General features: G+C 52.9%; 1 protein-coding gene across 1 annotated transcript in view; it reads left to right on the plus strand.

Annotated features, from left to right (window-relative positions):
• LOC110403363 (gamma-aminobutyric acid receptor subunit gamma-4) overlaps positions 6,667–18,789 on the plus strand; it is a 31,702-nt gene continuing 19,579 nt past the window's right edge. The window contains exons 1-3 of the mRNA XM_021406498.1: positions 6,667–6,827; positions 11,643–11,791; positions 11,991–12,058. Of these exons, the coding sequence (XP_021262173.1) occupies positions 6,769–6,827; positions 11,643–11,791; positions 11,991–12,058 (276 nt within the window). The 5' untranslated portion in view covers positions 6,667–6,768. The remainder of the gene's footprint in view (positions 6,828–11,642; positions 11,792–11,990; positions 12,059–18,789) is intronic.

Genomic DNA, 18,789 nt, shown 5'->3' on the forward strand with positions numbered 1-18,789 from the left:
TTCTTCAGTGATGGGACAGCGGTGGCACTAAGCCAGGGGATGCCTGTGGGCACTGTTCTGGGTGCAGTCCTAGAGCTGTGTGCATGGGGTGCTCTGCAGCACCACATCCCCACAACCTTGCCATCCGGACAGGAACATTTTCGGGTGACAGAAATGAAACTCTGCTTCCCACTATCTCAGTTTTCAACTCTCAGTGGGATTTATTTTATTTTTATTTTTTTTAACTCCATGCCTCCTTCGAGCTAATCACAAGGGAACGCTGAGTGCTTGTTTTTTCATATTCTGACAGGTGCTATTTTGCTATTTGCTTGTGATGATTCAGGACATTTGCATCTCTTTGTCCTTAATTAAAAAGCACTTCACCCTTGCTGCAGGGATATGGCACATTTCTCTTGATCTATTCATTTTTGGGGATTTTTAATCAACATATCCTCTCCATCAGCATGGATGCGTTTCTGACGGGGAGGGTGAAGCTTAGTGCGGTGTGTGGAGAGCTGTGTGGGTGTAATTATGGCTTGCTCTTTTTTGGGGGATTTGACTGCTGTTGGGAAGCATTCTCTCCCAGCTTCCTGGGAGACAGAGTCCCTCGTCCACCAAACTCATAGGCAGTGACAGAAGGGAAAATTGCTGCATAGCTCTCCCAGGAGCCAGCAGTTTTGTTTCACATGCTGCTCATCTTTTGGACCCCTCTGGACTCCATTCTGCTTTGATGCATCTCTGCACCTCAGTCTCTTCACCACGTACCCCAGCATTGTGTGCTGAATCCATGCAGCTGCCCAAGGGATGCTCCCTGACCTTAATCCCAGATGCAGTTTCTGCAAGGTGAAAGGGAGTGCCTTCGGGGCAGAGCCTTACTGAACTGCAGCACAGTGCCTGAGGCTGCTGGAAGGACACAAGTACCCATGGCAGCAGGAGGTGACAAGCACAGGTTCTGGAAGCTACATCTGTGAGAATACCTGGATATTGCTTGTATGGAGGGGGAAGACCCCAGTGCTGCACCCTATGTGCATTCCCAAACCTCTTTCCTTTCTATCCTACAGACCCTGCACCAGGCACTTAACCCCCTTTGCTGTTCCCTGACATTCCAGCCTCAAATCTCTCTACTCCCACAATCTATTAAGCTAAAATACACCCTGCACGGTTCCTGCTGCTTTCACAGTGTTTATCTGTGTAGCTCTCCCTGGCCAGGGTGTGTGGGCTTGGGGGAACCTTTGAAGATTATTTATCTTCCATTTTTTGAACAGACTTCAGTCTCCTCTCCAATCTTTTTATTTCACCTCCTTTCACCACATCGGCCCGATTTTGCTGAGACTTAACAGCGACAAACAAGATTAAGACTGGAGCTTAGCCAGCATTAGGGGAAGATCTCTCCTTCCTGATGTGCTGGCAATTACTAGACCCCAGTGCCAGAATCTCTTTCTCTCCAGAAACGCAGGCATTTCTGCCCCATTGGTTTTGCAGTGTGGAGGCTGCAGGGCACTGAGCACAGCTCTGTGTCAGCCTCTCTGTGCCTCAGCTGCCACTGATTGCTTTTGGCAGCTGGAGGGGCTGGGGTGGTGGGGAAGAGCACCAAGGGGGTCAGGTTGGATGTTAGGAAAAAATTATTCTTAGAAAGAGTAGTGAGGCAGTGGAATGGGCTGCCCAGGGAGGTGAGAGAGTCATTGCCCCTGGAGGTGTTTAGAAAAGTGTAGATGCCTCACTGATGGACATGGTATAGTGAGGATGGTGGGGATAGGTTGATGGTAAGACTGGATGATCTCTTCCCTTAAGTGCTTCAGGTGGGAGCAGCTGGCCCTGCAGACAGCCCATCAGAGCACGCTGAGGTATGCCAGGTCTCATCTGCCCAGGAGCTGCTTTCCTGGTGAGCTCTCACCAACACCGCCCTGATGGGGGGCACCAGGGACTGCAGCATCTCATGTGTTGCATCCCTAGCACGTGGCAGAAGCCAGCCCCTCCAAAACGTGTCCCTGCAGTTCAGGTACTTAAGTGTGGACTCTTCCCTCCTGCTGGGGTGACACCAGAGCTTTGCAATGGAGGGAAGAGACCCTGAAATGCCACATAGCTTCCAAGAAGTCTTGTGAGAACATGGGCTTGCTGCAGGCATCTGTCGCAATTGCAGCAGCTGCACTCGGCCACAGATGAGCAGTTAGCATTATTTACTATTGTATAAACATTCCTGATACAGCATGGAGAGAAGTCATTGAAACCCTGCAGCTCCAAGCAGAAATGCCTGAGGGCATTAACAACGAATAAACTGTGCTCCTTCTTTAAGTCCTGCCAGGGAGGCCAGTGGGTCCCTGCAGAGCTGCAGTACAGAGGCAACCAGGCAGCGTTCTGGCTGGCTGGGTCTCTCCCCATGGGGTTTTCCCATGAGTCCCAGCTTGTGCATATGCAGGCTCTGCCCTGAACTCAGCTATGTCCTTTGGAGAGCCCCGAACCCAGCTTTTTCCCAGCTGCTGAGAAGTCACAGTATGAAATACAGTTGGCATTCCACTCCCAGTGTTTGTTGCCTCCTTCACCTTCCTGGTTTCTCTTCCTCCATGGTGAACTACTGTGGCAAAGGTTGACATGGAGCCAGCTTGTCTGCATCCAGGGGCAGCCATGTTTCTGCAGTGAAGAGGAGCAATTGGTTCTGTTCCTGCAGCTCTGTGTCACCAGAATTTACACCAGGAGTTGCACAACATTCAGAACACATGTCCTGCCTGGGAGTGATGATGTTGTCTACACGGCAAACCACAGTTCTAGGTCCTGTGCTGGACATGGGACATCCAATGTATGGATGGCATAGTTGCAAATTCCCATTTGAAACTGCATTTCAACTCCTGCTGCTCAATTTGCTGAGATTTTTCCCTTTTTCACCAAATGCTGCCAACTCTCTTCACCTCCGCACTCTTTCCTACGTACATGTTCTCTTTTCGTGTATTGATCCTGAGGAGAAATACAGCATTTTAAGCCCCAAGCTGGGGAGAGCGCCAGAAGAACAGAACCATAAAAAAGGAGCCGGCAATGGCATTCTTCCCATCCCCAGGATGACAGCAAGAGCCATTTTGACACCCAGGATCAGATCACGTATCTGCTTGGTGATCTCTTCCCGCTAGCTAGCTTGAAAGAGGGATTTTTCACACTGGAAAGGGACATGGAGGCTCCTTTGGGCCCCGCCTGATGTAGTAGCGGAGCCTGAAAGCAAAGTTCTTGCTCCCGTTAATACCCCCTGGGACAAATTGCATCAGCTCTCAGCCTGGGCTGTCCTCCCATTCCTTTTGTTCTCCTTGGAAAATCTTCATGTCACACTTCTTCAGTCTCCAAATGATTTTTTTTTCAATCTGCAATTTCACTCCAGCACCTCAAAATCAAATCGTGTCCTCTGTGCTTCATCTATCATCACTGTCCGTATCGGTGGGAAGCTGGAGCCCAGCTGGAGCAGTTATTGATGTCATGCGAGCCCAGATGCAGCATCTGCTGCTGTGCCCGGTCTGCCTGGTGAGCCTGAACAGACAAAACCTGGATTGTGTTAAACAAATGCCCTCAGAGAGGAAACAAATGTTTCTACCATGCGGGACATGCCCCAGCTCAGAGAAGAGAGTTTAGGTTTATGGAGGGGTTTTCATCCTCTGAGTTTTCCAAGTGGACCCCGTAACCAGCTTCTGCTGGGATGTCCCACAGCTCTGGGAACGGGGTGGGAACCCATGGGAAACCTCAGTGAGAGAACCTGCACAGCTGCCAGGTCACAGCATGGCCCCGTTTTGTTGCCAGGAGGGGAGCGAGCATCAGTGACAGCGACCCAAATCCTCTTCTGTCCTCCAGCGGATGGTGTGGAGCAGGGACAGGAGGCAGAAATAGCAAATGCCCCTCCGTGCCGCCCTCCAGAGCCTGATTTTTTTCCCAGCAACTAGCTCCTAAACGCCTCGGGTTAATACTTTCCTCCTCTTGCGTGGCTTTGCCATCAGCACAGCCCTCTCGACGCAGCCCGGAAGAGCGGAACTCCTCGGGACGCGGCCGCTGTCCGTGGTGCTGCTGCTGCCCGCGCCCCGAGCGCTGCGGCGAGGAGGGCAGCGCTTCGTCTCCCGCCTCCCCCTGCAGCTCCAGCCCGCGGTTCCAAGCGCCGCAGCACGGATTGCATGGCTGACACTGCAAAGAAGCATTGGAGGGGGAGCGGCAGAATTCAGAACAGTCTGCAAGTGTGCCCAGACTTGCACAGGGCTCTGGTTATGGGGCAGTTCCCCCGGGAATGCCGCCAGCCCTGCGCGATAGGGGGCCTGGCACAGGGCTGGAGTTCTCTCTGCTTCTCCCAGCGCTGTTTCTGCAGCCCCTGCGCAGGCGGCGAGGAGTGCACGAGCAAAGCCTCATTCATTGTGGCAGCAGAGTCCCCTGGGCTCTGCGTTCGTGAGGACTCTGTAAATAATTGGTTTTATCAGTTTGCCAGCTAAACCATAATACCAGAAGGGACAAAAAGCTTCTTGAATGAAGCATTTTGTCTCCTGTTTAAGTTCGGAGAATCCCACGACAGAAGACCTCAAAACAAACGTCTCTTCAAAGTGGAAAGCGGGGACTGTTTCCTCACAGCACATCGGTGCAGGACATTTTGTGCTTCTCAGCATTCAGACTGAGTGTTGTTTCTTTTCTGTTCAAAACCATTCACTGTGAATTTGAAGAGGTTTCTTCCTGCCTGAGCCTGCACTGTTGATAAATCAGGTGCTGGAAAGGCAGTGCTCTCCCCTTCCTCTCCTACACACACCATCAGCATGCTTCGTCCCTACCTCTGGAGCAAGTAAAAGGGCAGTTGAGTCAAGAAACCACCACAGATGAAGAAGAGCAGGGAGGACAGCTGCTCAGAGCCCCCAGTGCATACAACCACCTGGAAGGTGTCCCCAGAACAGCGTCAGAAATGAATGCTCTGATCCCCAGCCTTTGCTCGGGCCATCCCCAGCTCTGCGAGCACCATCCTACCCCACGTCTCTCCATTCTCACGTAGCAGAAGGGGCGGTCAAACAAATTGGTGCAATGAATTTACACACATACCACTTCACATCCTGCGTCTTGAGGGGGAGCTGAGAGCACATGTATGAACCCCTGGATTTTCTGTGATCTTTTCAAGCCCACACCTCCTCAACAGCTGCATCCTCCTGTTGCATTTTTCCCTACTTCAGCTTCATCTGGGTCCCTGAAGGACTTCTGGGGCAATCTGGTGCCTTGCTTTGAAGTTGAAAGAGCTCTTTTCACCTTCGCTGTTGCTTTGATTTTCATTATTTACTCTTTTGACATGTGCTTCCTATAAGCCCATCATCCCAGAGTGGCTTCTGTGCATGCACTAAAAGCAACATCAGCTGCAGCTGCTCTGTTACAAGGAAATTCCATCTTGGAGCTGCGATGCCTGCAGCTGCCTCCTATGGCTTTGATGCTGCTCAGATCTCATGCTTGAGAGTTAAGGTGATCATTGCAAGAGTTACCAAGTGAGAGCCTGTGTAGGAAAAGTCTTGCAAAATCCTCTGGGTGAGCTGCTGTTATTTATTGCCTGCGCTCCTGTTGCCTTCCTCATCCCCACCAAGACTGGTCCTGGCTGTAAGACTTTGAGTGAGCATGGGGAAGTGACACGTCCCTGTCCTGCCGAACTGAGTCAATGAGACAGTGGTTACCAGTGTACTTCCAAAGGGGAAGGAAGAAATTTTCCTGTTTTGGGGGGGAAAGGCTGTGGCAGAGCCTAGCGAGCCCACTGCCCATGATGCCAGTTCGTCAAATGACATCAAGTCCCAATTTCTGATCTTACCAGAGGGCGACAAGGTGCTAGCACAGGCTGCTCAGAGAAGCTGTGGGTACCCCATCCCCAGAGGTGCTCAAGGCCAGGCTGGATGGGGCGCTGGGCAGGCTGATCTGGTGGAGGGTAAGGTAGGGGATTGGATCTGGATGGGCTTTGAGATCCCTTCCTACCTAAGCCATTCTATGATTCTGTGATCTCTGTGAGAGGCAGGAGCAGGCCCCCTGGGGAACAGGCTCCTGCATCTCCCAGGCTGTTGCTGGCTGATGAAGGATAATTATTTCTCCTGCACGTAGCTGTAACAAAGTTGGTTCCCAGTAACTCTGACCTACAACATGCCAAGAAGGAATCTGTTACTCCTGTTTACAAGCAGGATAACGGTGAAAAGAACAACAGCCAGCAGTGAAAAGAAATACCCGAGATGCTTGGCAAACCAGGGAGAGCAGGAGCAGGGAGCAGCAGACCAAAACCCCTCATGCCCCTCATGCACCCTGACAGCTTGTTTTCAACAGGGCAGCAGCCCAACAGGTGGGAGAGGACCCACTGTAACACCATACGCCTTGCGTTTTTTTGATGATGATGACCCACTCTAAAAATAGAAAATAATAAAATAAATGAAGAAGAAGAAACCCCTACGTACTAAAAGCGATTAGGTGAGGACCTCGCCGCCCCCCGTTCTGCAGAGGGGCAGAACCAGCCCGGTGCCAGCTGCCGCTGTCGGTTCCCGGGGCGCGGTGCCAGCAGCTGTGTGACGGGGGCTCTCCGAGGAGCCCCCCCGCTGCCGCCCGGCCCTCTGGGGGCGGGAGGCGGCCCCTCGCGGGGAGCTAGGACCCTGCGCGGAGCCCCTCCTCCGCCCGCCGCCGACTCGCAGAAGAGATGCCCAACTTTCCCCTGCCTCCCCGGCGGCGCGGAGCCGGGCGGGAGGCGGCGGGGCTGGAGCGCGGCGCAGCGGGCATCGGGGGGGTCCCGCCGCCGCCGCTCCCCCCAAGCCCGGAGCCGGCCCTCGCCTCGCCGAGATGCCCGCGATGGTCCTGCTGCTCTGCCTGGCCCTAGGGCCGGCGCTGCGCTCCGCCAGGTGAGCACCCCGCCGGACGGACGCCCGCCCGCTGCCTCAGTTTCCCGTCGGGGTGATGGGCGAGGAGGAGGCTGGAGTTGCGGCACGGCTTCAGCGGGGGTCTGGGCACCGCCGTGCTCCCTGCGGCTCCTGGCAGCCCTCCCCGAGGCTCCGCGTCCCGCCGCACCGTGCCCGCGCGTTGCGTTTGCGCTTCGGGTCCCCATTTTGCACGCCCCGAACCGAGGGGACCCCCCGATCCCCACATCGCCATCCCCTCTCCGGCCGAATCCCCCCGAAGGCTGAGCTCTGGGGGGCAACCAGAGGGAGCTCGGCACCTCCCGGCCGCTCCGCGCATCACCGGAGCATTTCCACCCGGAGCTGCGCGGGGCGGAAGGGAGCGCGGGGTCCCTCCGCTGCGCACCCCCAACCCCTCCCCCCCGTCCCTCGGCACTTGTCGAGAGGGGACAGCGCGGGCTCTGCCCCGCTCCACAGGTTGGCCCCGGTGCCGGTTCGGGAGCGCGGTGCTGAGCGGATCGGGGCGAGGGGGCAGCGGGGGCGTGGGGCCGCGGGCACGGCTCTCCCCCGGTGCCGGCGCTTCGCAGCGCTTTTCTGTAAACAGCAACGAAAAGGCCCCGCGCGCGAGGGGTTTTCAAGTTTCTTTTTCTTTATTTTTTTTCTCATTCCTTTTTTAATTTTTTTTATTTTTTTTTTAGCTATGATTATCATTTTAACAATTGCTATCCCCTCTGGTGAGTTTAATGGCTGGATCGGGGAAGAACATGTCAGCAGATTGTTGCCCCCGGGGCTCGAGAGAAGAGGGATTTCACTGGCTGAAGCTAATTGACAGAATAAGCCGCCTTAAAGCCGATCAAATCCCATTACAAATGCAGTCAGGGGCAGGGAGCACGAATCCTGCTACTGATGGTCTGCTCTGCCAGACTCCCTGAACTCGGGGTGGGCAGGCCGGTCCCTGCTGCTGTCCTCCAGAGCCTGGCCGTGCCAGCACGGAGACTGAGAGAGCAGCACCATGGCTCGTGCCTGGCACCCGGGCTCTAATTGGGGGGTTCAGGGCTGAGAGGAGCCTGCTGTGGTCCCGGTTCCTGTGTCATGCTGTACTTGGAGAGGCAAAATTGCACGGAGGTGATGTTAAGTCCTGTATTCATGTGCCCTTGAGTGAGAAGCTGTACCCTACAGCCAGCCCAGGTTCCCTTCTGCCTGGCGCCAGTGCCTACTTCTTCACTGAGCTGCCAGGAGAAGCAGCTGTGCATGGCGTGGGGGTGATGGAGCAGCAGAGGAAGACTGTGAGAGAAGAAGGGGTAAAGGAGCAAGAGGTACAACTGGGGTCTCATCCTGCACTCACTGCATTTTCCTGGCTGCAGGCGGCCCTACGTTGACAGTGGGTGCCTGGGTGATGAGCTCGGATCAGATGCAGTGTGTGCAAGCCCTCCTCTCAGCATGTGCTGCAAGACCCCAGTGCTGGGTGGGCTGGATGCTCTGTGCTGTGACTCAGCACTCCTCAGGCCATTTCCCCATCAGCATTTCCCATGACACTGCCTGGCTGGGACCAAGCACCCAGCTCAGAGCCCTGGAGGTGCATCCAGCACAGCGTTACACCTCCAGAAAGCTGGGATTGACAGTGCAGGCTTCACCAACAGGGCTTCAAGGAGTGTGCTGTGCAAGGAAAGGCACAACGACAGGTGAAACACATCGAGTACTGTTCTCTCACCATGTAAGGCCCCTGTCCCTAAATTCTCTGCCTACTTCTAATTTAGATTAATTTACCTGAATCTTCCCGTGCCTACAAGCCCTTGGAGGCATTGGGATGGGTGACAAGGACACATTAGCATGCGGTAATTGGGATTGAGCGCAGTGTTGTTTCAGCCAGGTGAAATGCCCTTGTGCTGTGTTGCTGTCTGTTCCTCTGGTGCAGGCAAGGCGTTGAGCTGCATTCACAGAGGAGTAGGACACTCAGAGCTCAGGGTCAGCACTTTCTCCTGGGCATCTCTGCTTCAGGATTGGGGATAGTGCACAGGGCAGGGGTCAGCATCCCAATGGTGGCACCTCTAGTGTGAAATCCCACCAGCCCCAGACTTTGTCAGCACACCTGAGGCTGCTGGGCAGGGTCATGGCAGAGCTGGGAGAAGCACTCAGTTCTGCCAGTCTCCCTGTGGCTCCCCAGCCCATGCCACCAGGGCAGGACAGAGCTGAGGTCCCCAACAAAAGCGTGGAAGGGCAGCAAGTACTCAGCAACCTGGGATTGGACCTACTGGGAACCACTTCGCTGGCCTTGCTTTTAATCTGCCCATCAGCATGCTTAGGAACCTCAGCAAAACAGATGCCTGCTCTAGTAAAGCAGAATAAGGGAAGCAGGCAACTGGCACTGTCCTGCAGTAATGCCCAGGGTTGCCCAAGGAGTGTTGTCCAATCCCATCTGTACACATGGGCACATCGGACAGGACACTTCCCTGCCATGCTGCCTGCTCAGAGCAGGACTCCCTGCAGGTCCCCAGCTTTGCCCTGCGGTGTCCCCGTGCCCTCCTGTGCCGCTGTCCCCATCACTGCACTCCCAGCTGCACCCTGTGGCTGCGAGCAGCAGTGCTGTGAGGTGGCTGTTTTGACATTTCCACGAGCAGAGGTGAGGAAATGTGGCTCTGCCTTTCCTCCTGGCTGCACGGAGACATATGGGAGCTGGCTTTCCCTGTCACCCAGTCAGAGCCACGTTGTGTGAGGAGACAGAGCCACGGGGACAGCACTGTGCACAGGAGTATTGGGCATCGCTGCGGGTTTGCAGTGTGACGATCCCATCTGCAGCTGGAGTGGGACATGCACAGCATCCATTGCTTAGCTCCTACCCTCTGTGATTGCTCCTGGTCTCTTCCCTTCTTGGTTTGAACTAGGGCCACTGGGGGAGGCAGGGGGCTCTAGGGTGGCACTGGAGTAATTCCTGGCCAGCAAGAGCTGCTCTGTGTGTCTTACACGCATTCCGCAAAAGCATATTTTCTCCAGCAAAAGCTGGCTTGCTTATGCTAAAGTGGCTTAGTGTGGTTTAGTAGCCCAGGATTAGCTGCATTAGCAAAAAAAAAAAAAAAAAAAAAAGCATATTTTTGGTAGTGTCACTGAATCTGTAATATGGATGCGGCTCCTACCCCCTATCCCAAACTGCAGGGTGTTTAGCAACAATGGCAAATGGGGAAAGCCAGAAAGCTGAGGTCAGGGTATGCAGCCTGGGCTGGTTTAGCCCAGGGAGATGTTTCGGGCTTTGCCACGGCCCTAGAGCTGCAGGAGCTGGGTTTGGAGGGGCAGCAGGAGGGCAGAGTGCCGGTGGGTGATGTATCCTGGGTTGGCTCCCAGCAGGGTCAAGGGAACACTGACATGAGGTTTTGCAGTGTTCCCACTCTGCTGGAGGCAGCAAGGAAAGCAGCTGGGCTCACTATGCCCTGTAGGGCTGGGGGCAGAGACACGCATCCCTCTTTGTCCTCCCCATCCCCAGGAGCCAGGTTTGAGGTGTGTGCAGCCCCAGGATGGCAGAGCTGCCGCTGGGCCGCAGTTGGAAGGCAGCGAGCTGGTGCTGCTGCAGCTCGGGTAGGGAAGCACAACCTGGCAGCCCTGCTTAAGGCTCCTTAAGCCTCGTTAGGAAGCGCAGCGCACAATCAGACAGGGAACAAGGAGCTGATGTAGCAGCACCTAACGTGCAGAGGCAGGCAGGCAGCCGCACACAGCCCAGCCCCTGCCAGGAGACGCGTTCCAGCACCTGAAAGCTGGGGAGATGCAAGGAGTTAGAAAGTGGCTGTGAAAGCAACTTTCATCGGGGGTTTAAAAGAGGAACTTCTGATAAACGAACGGCAACACGTCAGCGTAACACTTTTTTTCCCCTCATCATCTGCCTGGCGATGAAGGCAGCCGTGCAGCGGAGGTGCCCACTCACACCTCGGAGCTGCGGGCTCCAGCTGGGAGGTGTCAGCAGCAGGCAGCTCCTGCTGAGCCCCTGCCTGGCACCGCAGCGGGGGACACGCTGACACGGCAGGCGGTGAGCAGGGTGGGATGCAGGATCACTCGGCATCCTCTCGCCCGTGTGGCTCTTTCTTTGTAGGGACAGCGTTGTGAATGAGCTGCCCAGAGCGGTGGTGGGTGGTCAGAGCTTTCCCTGTGACCACGTGGGCCTAATTTAATTAGAGGAGGGTAGGAAAGCTCCTTTAGGAAGAAGGGAGGTACTAAGGGTTTAGAGAGGGCAGTTGTGAAAGGGATGGGGAGAAGCTGCTGCTTGGTGCAGTGTGTCCGAAGGAGCACAAATGCTGGCTTGGAACTGAAAGATGTTCCACCTTCCCCGTCTTTAATTGGGGAGGAAGGGTTGGTGAGCAGGGAATGGGCTGTGGCAGATCATGGCCCGAGGGCAGAGGAGTTTGCATAAGGCATTAATTTCCCAGGATCTGTGCAGGGCAGATGGCTGTGTGCCTGGTGAGCCGGACTTGCGTGCTGTCTGCTCGGTGGCTTTAGGACCTCTTTTCTCTGAAGTGTTTGCTTTATAAATGCAAAAAAAAAAAATTTGTCCCAGTTACTGTTTGGTCACTGTTGTCTTCCCCTGAAGATGCCCGCTCCAGGTGTCAGTGGCCATGAACCCAGCTGAGGCTCCTGGGGTCAGCAGGCAGTCCCTGGCTGGGATCCTGCAATGAGCAGAGGTGTGTAATCTCTGCAGCACTGCTGAGAGGATATCCCTGAGCTCCTCACACCCAGCATCCTCCTCCCTCCCCTTTAGTGCCTCTGAAACCCAACTGTGCCCCCACTCCCACTGAGCGCCAGAGAGATATCACAGTGATGTTTCTTTTGTCTCTGCTCCAGGTGTGAGAGCACAGAGGAGTATGATTACGATTACCTCAGCATCAATAAAACCTGGGTCCTCACCCCCAAAGCACAGGAGACAGATGCCACGCAGATCCTCAACTCGCTGCTGAAGAACTATGACAACAAGCTGAGGCCTGACATTGGCAGTAAGTGTCCCTGAGCTCTCGTGGGCAACCTGGCAGTGGGTAGTGACCTGGCCCAGGTTCTCCATTAAAAGAATGAGGCTGCTGTAGTTGGGTTTTTTGGTTAGGTGTAGCCACTCTTCTCCCTGCTCCACACCTAAACCTCCCCCAGTCCTTCACTGGTGATCCTGGCTCTCTTACACCCATTTTATTTTCTTTACAGTCAAGCCCACGTTTATTGATGTGGATATCTACGTGAACAGCATCGGGCCTGTGTCTGTCATCCAAATGGTGAGTGGCATTGCTGCTGTAGGCGCAGAGCACTGAAACTGAGGGCGTGGGATGTGGGAGGCAGCTGGCCCTCGCTGCTGGGTTGTGTCCTGCTGGCGTTGCTACAAGAAAGACATGGAGGCCCTGGAGCACGTCTAAAGAAGGGCAGTGCAGCTGTGAAGGGTCTGGAGCATGAGTGTTATGGGGAGTGGCTGAGGGAACTGGGACTGTTGAGTCTGGAGAAGAGGAGGCTCAGGGCAGATCTGGTTGTTCTCTGCAACTCCCTGCAAGGAAACTGTAGCGAGGAGGAGGTCAGCCTCTTCTCCAAGGTAACTGCAATAGGTAATGGTCTCAATTTGTGCCAGGGGAGGTTCAGGTTGGAAAAATCTCTGCTCCAGAAGAGTGGTGAGGTGCTGGAATGGGCTGCCCAGGGAGCTGGTGGAGTCACTGCCCCTGGGGGTTTGCAAGAAAAAATAGATGTGGCACTGAGGGACATAATTAGTGGGCATAGTGGGGATGGGTTGATGTTGGACTGGTTGATCTTAGAGGTCTTTTCCGACTTTAATGTTTCTATGATTCTGAGAGGTGGATTTGTCTGATTTCCTTGGGAAGAGGTGCTCTGACTTGTTGGTAACTGGGGCTAGGAAGGCTTGACTGCCATTCCTGGTTAGGAGCAAAGTGACCTTGCCATCCTCACAAGCTCTCTCATCTCCACCAGCCGTGTGTGGATGGACATCTCTGCCTGGTGGTGTTGCCCTGCCTTGCCAGCGAGCACATGGGCACCAGGATGCTTCAAGTGAACAGCTCTGTCCTGTCTGAGCTCCTGCTGTAGTACCTGTGAGAGGGAGAAACTGTTGCCATGTATGGTGCGATATTTGGGTGCCCAGGAAGTCTGTGTTGTTGGGAGGGGGAAGCAGGAGGAAAGGGCCTCATGTCCAACACCTGCTTCTGCTCCTGCCATGTTACATAATGCCACCGTCACTGTGATGGCTTCTGCTCATGGTTCAAGCCTCTGCTGCATTGGCAGCTCTGGAAACGCTCAATAGAGATGCTCCTTGCCCTCCAAAGCCTCCAGGCCACGCACTGGAGAGCAAGTGTTGATTATTTTTCACAAGATGCTTTCATTATTGTTTTCAGTGTGAAGTCATTTTTCATCTTTTGTCAGACTTCTAAAGACATGGGGCTATATGGTAGAGAGGGCAGGGGAGAGGTACAGCCAGGACAGTCTGACTCTTTTTGTCTTTCTCCATGCAGAATGGAGCAGAAACAAGTCCTCCCCCCCCCCCCCCCCAAAAAAAAAAGGAGGGTGGGGAAAAAAAGAGTTCTCAGGATGGGTATGTTTCTGTTTTAGTTTCCCAAGTAGAAAACTTCCTCTGAGCAATGTCTTCAGGGGATGGAGAAATGGCACTGTAGATGTAGGACAAGTTTCAATTCAAAAAGCATTTCAAAGCAGCCCTTCCTGTCCTTGTATTTGTGGGTCTGGTCCCTGGGAGAAGAACCACAGCCTGTGGTGCCTTAACCCAGGCTGTGTGGCTGTCACCCCCGGCTGCCAGCACACATCTGCTTTGACCACCCTGAAAGCATGCCAAGGAAATCAAGCCAAGCCACAGTGCATGTCCTCATGCTTCCTCTGTCCTCTTCATCTGTTTCCTTTATCCTTTTACGGATCTCTTAGAAACCTCTTAGGAACTCCTCTCGGAGCTCTGCATGACCACACAGGGGGTGGGGAGCAGAGAGTGGCTCAGAAAAACTCATTCAGAGTTCATCTCTTCTCCAAAGCAGAGATACCAGTCACTGTTAGTCTGGTTTCCTAAGAAACAAAACTTATGCCATAGTGATGCATATGTGAGAAGTATGTACGTCCATCCCAGTCCTTCAGTAGTTTTCGATCCACTGGGCTAACAATCTGGCAGCAAATACTGGGCCTTCAGGCACGTTCAGTTTCTTCAGTATGTTGTGAAATCAGACAGATAAAACAGCCATCTCCAAGGCTCCCTGCCCATCCTTGCCCCTCAAAGGGGTCACAGGACTTCCTCCCGGCAGTGATCAGACACCTCCATATGACATTCCCAAGTAGACTCTTTATGGACATCTCTCCTGCCCCATCCTCTGAAGTAACTTCTTAAGCTTGAATCAGGGATGCCCTTGAGCTTAACCTTCCTTCCTGAGAGGCTGGGCTTATACTAAAGGTTCTGACAGTGCTAGACCTAGGTCTTGTCACTGTGGCTGGCAGCCTTCTGCCACCTGCACTGCTGAATTCTTCTCCTGGCTCAGGAGAGAGGCTGTACCCACCTGCAATTTCTGAAGAATGAGAAAAGGGCTGTAACAAGGCTGCCACAGTGTCACGGATGAACTTGGCTGCTTCACCTGTTTGTTCTTCCCTACTGATGCAACAAATTAAGTCATTCAGTTGGTTGTGCCAGCCACTGGCATGCTGGCATCAAATGTATGATCCAGATTGTCTTTGCCGGGCATGTACCATTCCCATTTTTAGAGCTTCTTCTGAAGGGCAGCTCTGCCTTCTCTCAGCTGTCAAGCCTTCCCATATACCCAATCTTTCCTTTTTTTCCCCAGACACAACCTAAGGGAATGCACATCTCTATAGGAAGGGAACCAGAATCTCAGATCTAGATCTCTCCTGAGCCCATGCTGAGATTTCTTTTAGCTGCTCTGCCTGTGCATCTGTGGTGCCTGCTGCAGATGCAGAGCCTCGTGCAAGCTGAAAGGTCCACTGGAGGGGAAATGTTGCATTGATCTCTTTCAGGTGCATTGTGATGACAGCATCTTGGGTGTAAATATTTCTCTTGCATGAGGCCAGACTGTACAGAAGGTAAACACCTAGTTTTGCCTTAAGAAATATAGCACTGTGTCTGTGGCTACTAAGTTAGACCTGTACATCTGAAGGCTGCAGGAGCTTCTGATGTGCTGGCAGAGGAGGAGGCTCCAGGAAAACAGTGTGGTTTGACTGCTGGTGTCCTGTGATCTTTTGTCGCTCCTCACAGGGTTAACCACTCACTGCCGCCTTCAGCCTGGTGATGCTCTGTCAGTGCTTGGAAGCTGGTCCTGCATAGCTGCTGCTCAACCTCCAAATGATAAATCACGTCAGGATGCAAAACTGATTCCGGTCCTTAAAAATGAATAGGTGATTTGAAAATGCCCTGTGCTGGGTGTGAATTCTGCATCCTTCTCATCAATCACTTGTCATAAATAACATTAACATTCAGGAGTCAGCAGAACGCAGGCAGGTTTGGAGGGGGAAGAAATGTAAAGTGATTTCCTGGTATCTCTTGTAGATCAGAATGGCAGTTTTGTTTCCTGTTTAGGTACTTGAACATATTTTACATTCTCTCCTGTCTGTGAAAAGAATTTTCTACACAGTGCCAGCTCTGGGGCAGTCACCAGAAAGAAAGCAAGGAGATGGTTAAATGTTAGGAATAGGGTTTAGGAGCTTGTGGCCTACAGAAGGATACAACCCTGCAGAGGAGGGCTGAGAGGAAAAGGTGTGAGGATAAGCTGTTTCTATCAGGCCCCAGTGCTTCATGCTCTGGTTGCTGAGTGGGCTGGGATTTCCAAAGGGGCACAAGTGGCTTCCCTATCCCCCGAACCTGTTGTGTTTGAGGCACCTGGGCTTCCCAGGGTACTGGAAAGATGCTTTTGGGGAAAGGCACGTGGCTGCGCGCTCTTCCAGGGCTGCCCGCTGCCTCTGGGTGCCAGCCAGCAGCACCTCAAGCCAAATGAGTTATCACCTACAGTGCTGTAGCTTTCCAGGCTGTGCCACAGATTTGGATGCCCAATTAGATTCCCATTAATGCAGACGGTGTTAGGTGTCCTCGGCGTGTCACTAAGCCTGGTGCAAAAAAGTCTTGCTACTCTAAGTGTGTTTGCAGGTAGAGATGATAGGGAAGGTTGTGGTAGTTGGGGATCTAGGGATGGGGCTTTGGCTTCACATTTGTCACAGACTAGTTGTTTGCTGAAGGTATTTGCTCCTGGTTTTGTTTGGTAATGGCATTATTTCTATAGATTATGGCTTTACCTAGTGTCAAGGGCACCTAGGGCTCTGGATCACCTTCCTTTAGAGATGCTTAACACTCAGGAAATGGTTCTGTAGAAATAAAGCATTTGCCAAATGTTGGACTTGAGCATCTTTTAGTCTTGAGGATGTCCATGAAGTGTCCATGAAGGTCAGCATGGGTGGGACTGAAAAACTGCTTCTGTTACCAGCTTGGCAATGGAGCAAGTCCCGCTCTCCAGTTCCTCCAAGAGGTCTGAGTTACAATGTACTTTTCTTCCTTTCTTGAGCAAAGCCAAGTGTGAGGCTCAAGGACTTTATGTGGAGAACATGGTGCAAGCACTGCAGCAGCCTCCTGGCCAAATGGAGGAACATGTGCTTCTCAGCCAGGGGCTCGCCTTGGTGTCTTCTTCAGGTGCTTGGGATTAGAGGCAGTGAAGGCAGAGTTAGTTCTGGAGCTGGAGACTCCTCTATGGTGCATATCAGGGTGTTAAAAGCAGAGAAGATGCCCCTGTGTGTGCAATTCTGTAGCCAAACTCGATGAAAGGTCTTGTGTGGGGATTGCACACCAGCTTGGTCTTAATGATACGAAAGACAAAAAGAGCAAAACGGGGCTCTGCCATTCACCAGGAGCCAGATTCAGCTGCCCCTGAAGTGTGTGCGATTTCCATGGGGTAGCACTGAGCTCCTGCCTCCACTACTGCAGCAAATTATTTTCCTACCTCCCCCACTGAGGGGGAGACTGGTACCCGAGGAGGGTGATGTGTCCAAATGCACGTGTTGAATATTCTCTCCCTCCCCTCTTTAGGAAGGAGAAGCTACGCACAATTAAATTCATAATGCTGTGCCTGGCTGCAGTAGTTACCATGCAACACACTAACGAAATTGAGGGTGAAGAACATATTTTCCCGTGTCTAGAGTATTGCAGAATAGATTTAATAGATTTGCATGTATGATGCATTTGTGAAACCCTGGGAAGAAGGGAGGAGGGGTGGGGGAAGAACAGGGGAAATGTTTATTCGTTATCAGATGATGAATAATTAATTTACAAACGTTGTCTTGTTAACTATAAATTAAATCCTCATTTGACACACTTTATAATTTAAAAGTATAAGCACAGCGTGAATGAAGAGAACTCCCCACTGACTGCTTTCATGAAATCCTGAGGAGCCGGGAGGGAAGGCTGGGCTGCCACTGCTAAAGCCAACATGGGGCAGCGGTGAGGAGGGGGCTGCAGCCCTGGGGGGCCGGGGCTCTTTGTCCCCACCCGCGGGTGCTCAGTGGTGTTTCTGCATGGGGCAAGGGAGGCAGGGCCTGCCCACTCAGCCCTCTTCCCTCATTGCTCCCTCCCCGCTTGGAGCTGCGGGTGGTTGAGAGGCTTCTGAAGTGTGGCAATTTGAGCAAAATCCCCACGGGTGCCATTGTGTGCGGTGATTGGCAGCTGCTTGTGATCAGCTGAGCTGTCCCAGCAGTGAGGGCAAAGATCTTCAAGAGGGGAGCTGGGTTCTACTGCGCTAAGCCTCGCTGAGAGTCCTTTGGAATTTAGTGGCACCTCGCTCTGAAGTGGAGCCGCATCCTGAGGAGTGAGCTGGGCTCGTTGGGAAGGCAGCGAGCATGGGAGCTGCTGCAGGAAGCCCTGAGTGACAGCCCTGGTGTCAGGCTGCAAGGCTCGGGTTAATATCTTCATTTCTTCTTAATAGATGGGGAAAGCGAGACCGGTAATAATTGTCTGGCTCTGAGGAACACTTAAGTCTTGATTATACTTAGCTTCAGCTGCTTTGGAATAAGTAGGAAGGAAATGAAATGAAAATGGCTCGCTTTTTAAGATGCTTGAATGTTGTGCTCTGGAGCGCAAGATAAGCCTATAGGTAAAGGGAATGTGTTACCTCCCCTTCCTTCCTTGCCTGATAATACTCCAGCAGTTGCACAGCGCTTCTCAACTGAAAGGACTTAAACACGCCTCACAAATCATCTGTTTAGGAGGCAGCAGCCCAGATGCACCCACCAGTGCCCAGCAGTGTTCTTCCAAGGGCCGTGCACTGCTCTTGGCCGGCCTGGTGCGCAGCAGGGTTGCACGGGAAACACGCTCATGTAATGAGCAAGGTCAGGTTTTGGTCCCCGATAAAGATGTATGTTGTAGAAATGTAAAGTGCTGAGAAATGAGTATGAAGGGTCCTGGTGCTTTTTCTGGCCGTTGGTTTCCACGCCTGAGTGGCGGCTCGGCGCAGCTCCTCGCTGGGGCTGGCGGTGCGTTTCGAACAGCTCCACAAATACTCGTTTGCTCAGAGCGCTCGTATCTCTCAATTCCTTGGCATTCAGAATTGGCCACCTGAGCCTGGCCCTGTGTGTCTGAGCATTAGGAAAGGGACTGTTCCCCAGTAGCTGCTCATGTTCCCATGGTGGTGCGGTTGGGTAGGCAGAGAAGGGCATCAGACCTCCTGTAGCCAACGTTTGTCACTGTCTTAAGAAAAAAATCCATGAAGTCACTGAGGAATAGCAGCAGCCGTGTGTTACGTGTGGGACAAATCATGAGCTGCACAGAAGGTCTAATGAAATAAATGAGTTACTCCCACCCTGAACGTATCCCAAGAGCTTCACAAGTTTCAGGGTCTGCTCCCAAACCAGATAAGGGCTGATTTATTCACTATGAATAATTCAACCAGCTCCATTTATTATCTAGAACATACACTAATCCCCTCCAGATATTTTCTGTGTGACATCCATGTCGGCATTTTATTTATAG

This window comes from Numida meleagris, chromosome 8, assembly GCF_002078875.1.
Source record: "Numida meleagris isolate 19003 breed g44 Domestic line chromosome 8, NumMel1.0, whole genome shotgun sequence".
Classification (NCBI taxonomy): domain Eukaryota; kingdom Metazoa; phylum Chordata; class Aves; order Galliformes; family Numididae; genus Numida; species Numida meleagris.